Source organism: Palaemon carinicauda, chromosome 1, assembly GCF_036898095.1.
Source record: "Palaemon carinicauda isolate YSFRI2023 chromosome 1, ASM3689809v2, whole genome shotgun sequence".
Classification (NCBI taxonomy): Eukaryota; Metazoa; Arthropoda; class Malacostraca; order Decapoda; family Palaemonidae; genus Palaemon; species Palaemon carinicauda.
The window spans coordinates 182,853,776-182,855,849 of NC_090725.1; the positions used below are offsets into that span (position 1 = coordinate 182,853,776).

The window sequence follows — 2,074 nt, forward strand, 5'->3', positions numbered from 1 at the left end:
TCAGCGTTGACAGGCGGACCAGGCATGTACTCCGTGCGAATGACGAAGTGCGTACCTCCTAAGAAGTGGTAAAAGTGACGGAAAGCTAAGTGTAACGCCAGCAATTTGCAATAGAAGGTAGAGTAGCCGGATTCCACCTTGGATAGTTTTCTGCGGAAGAAGGTCAGTAGGCAGGATGAGCCGTTGACCATCTGCTCAAAGATTGGCCCAATAGCGAAGTCGCTGGCATTGGTGGAGAGTAGAGGTGCATGTAGCATGGGAGAAGTGAGAGCAGCAGCAGTTGATGGGGCATTCTTTGCATTGCAGAAGGTCGCTTCTTGAAGGGGGCCCCACTTCAGGTCTTTTGGCTTGTCCTTGAGGGAGGCATAGAGGGGGGCAAGAGTGGCGTCAATGGCTGGTAGGAAACGGTGATAATAACTGATCATGCTCAAGAATTCTTGCAGTGCTGTAAAGGTCAAGGGCGTGGGGAACTTCTGAATGGCTGCCACCTTCTCAGGAAGGGGACGGACTCCTTCAGCAGTGATGCGGTGCCCTAAGAACGATACTACGTGGGCGCCAAAGGTACACTTGTCTACCAGACTACAAGGCCGTTTTGCTGTAAGCGGCCAAGCGTGATGCATAGATGATAAAGGTGTTCCTATTTGAAGGAAGAGATTGCAAGTATGTCGTCCACGTAACATGCACAGAAGGGAGGTCCCCTAAGATGCTTTCCATGCGACGTTGAAAAGTGACCTAGTATTACGAAGGCCAAAACTAGAGTAATTGAAGGTACCGAAGTGGGTGGTGATGGCTGTCTTGGGGATGTCTTCTGTGTTCCATGGGCACCTGATAATACCCCTTCAGGAGGCTGAACGTAGAGAAAACCTTCCCTTTTTGCAAGTGGGAGGTCACATTGGTGATGTTTGGAAGGGGTTAGTGATCTGGTTCTGTCATCATGTACAGGCGCCTGTAATCCCCATACAGATGCAGAGAGCTATCTTTCTTCAGCACAATGTGTAAGGGTAATGACCATGGTCTTGAGGCCTTTCTGTAAAGGCTCTTTTCTTCCATTTCGGCGAACGTTTGTTTAGCGGCTGCCAAATTATCCAGTGTCAGATGTCTGAATCTAGTGAACACTGGAGGCCCCATCGTCTTGATATGGTGATAAATACCGTGTTTTGTGAGAACTGTGGGCATTTGACGAAATTCTGGTTGAAAAAATTCCAGATACGATGTGAGGAGGTGGTCGTAGGCATCCGTGGGTGCGCTGATGTGGAGAGCAAGGTCATGGGGAGTTGTACAAATCTACATTAACTAACTGTTGGTGTGCTACATTGACCATAAGGCGAAATGTGACAGGAAATCCGCTGGTAACTACCAGGCAAATGTTAGCATATTTAGACAGACTACATCGTGACCTGAAGAATGGTCTTGGCAAAAGAGAACAGCAAGCACCGGTGTCTACTAAAAATTGCATGCTCGTATCTGCGTCATTTAAAAAGAAGAAATTAGTGACAGGAGAGTCCACCGTTGCAAGCGGTGGCCTACTTGCACGTTTTTTAGCCATTGACAACCATTCAGACATTTCTTCACAGCAGCCCTGAATTAAGAGTGGTAGTAGCATAACTGCGACCGATGGGCGTTGGTTAGTAGCTGGAGAGGTTTGTGATTGGGGCGTAAGCGAAGGGTGGCATATGTGGGTGGTGGGCAGCTTTGTCACTGCTCCTGCAAGTCATGGGGTGAGCGTCTGTTTCCTACCTCATGCACGTCAGCTTCGGTCGATGTTGAATAGTTGTTCACTTCGTCAGGAATGGAGGCATTGATGGAAGTCTGGAAGGTGGTGAAGTGGCTGTCCATAGGGGCATCGACTTTGCTCATTAGGTTCTTCACAGGAAAAATATCGATGTCGGGTATGGCAGCACATACAGGTTTGGGTAGGCATTGTACTCAAAGGGCACAGAGTAGATTCACTTCACTGCAGTAGGTTGCAGGCGAGTGATACTGATTATTTCTCTGAGGGTGAGTGAAGCCTTTTGGTCCCCAAATGGTTGTTGAGAGAGCTGAAAAAGTCGCAATGCAGGCAACTGGCAATGGT

The 2,074-nt window shown here is 48.5% G+C and overlaps 1 protein-coding gene across 1 annotated transcript; it reads right to left on the reverse strand.

The window, feature by feature from the left end:
- Window positions 1-912: 912 nt before the first annotated feature.
- LOC137632056 (uncharacterized) lies at window positions 913-1,857 on the reverse strand. The gene is made up of 2 exons (XM_068364058.1): window positions 1,738-1,857; window positions 913-1,284 (listed from the first exon to the last, which is right to left on the reverse strand). Exons 1-2 carry the CDS (start codon window positions 1,855-1,857, stop codon window positions 913-915), a joined length of 492 nt encoding a protein of 163 aa, XP_068220159.1.
- Window positions 1,858-2,074: the final 217 nt, after the last annotated feature.

Coding starts and splice junctions, on each gene's coding strand:
- LOC137632056 (XM_068364058.1), bottom strand. CDS start 1,857: ATGAGCAAAGTCGATGCCCCTATGGACAGCCACTTCACCACCTTCCAG. Junction 1,285..1,737: donor CCGAAGCTGACGTGCATGAG/GTAGGAAACAGA, acceptor TAGTTAATGTAG/ATTTGTACAACTCCCCATGA.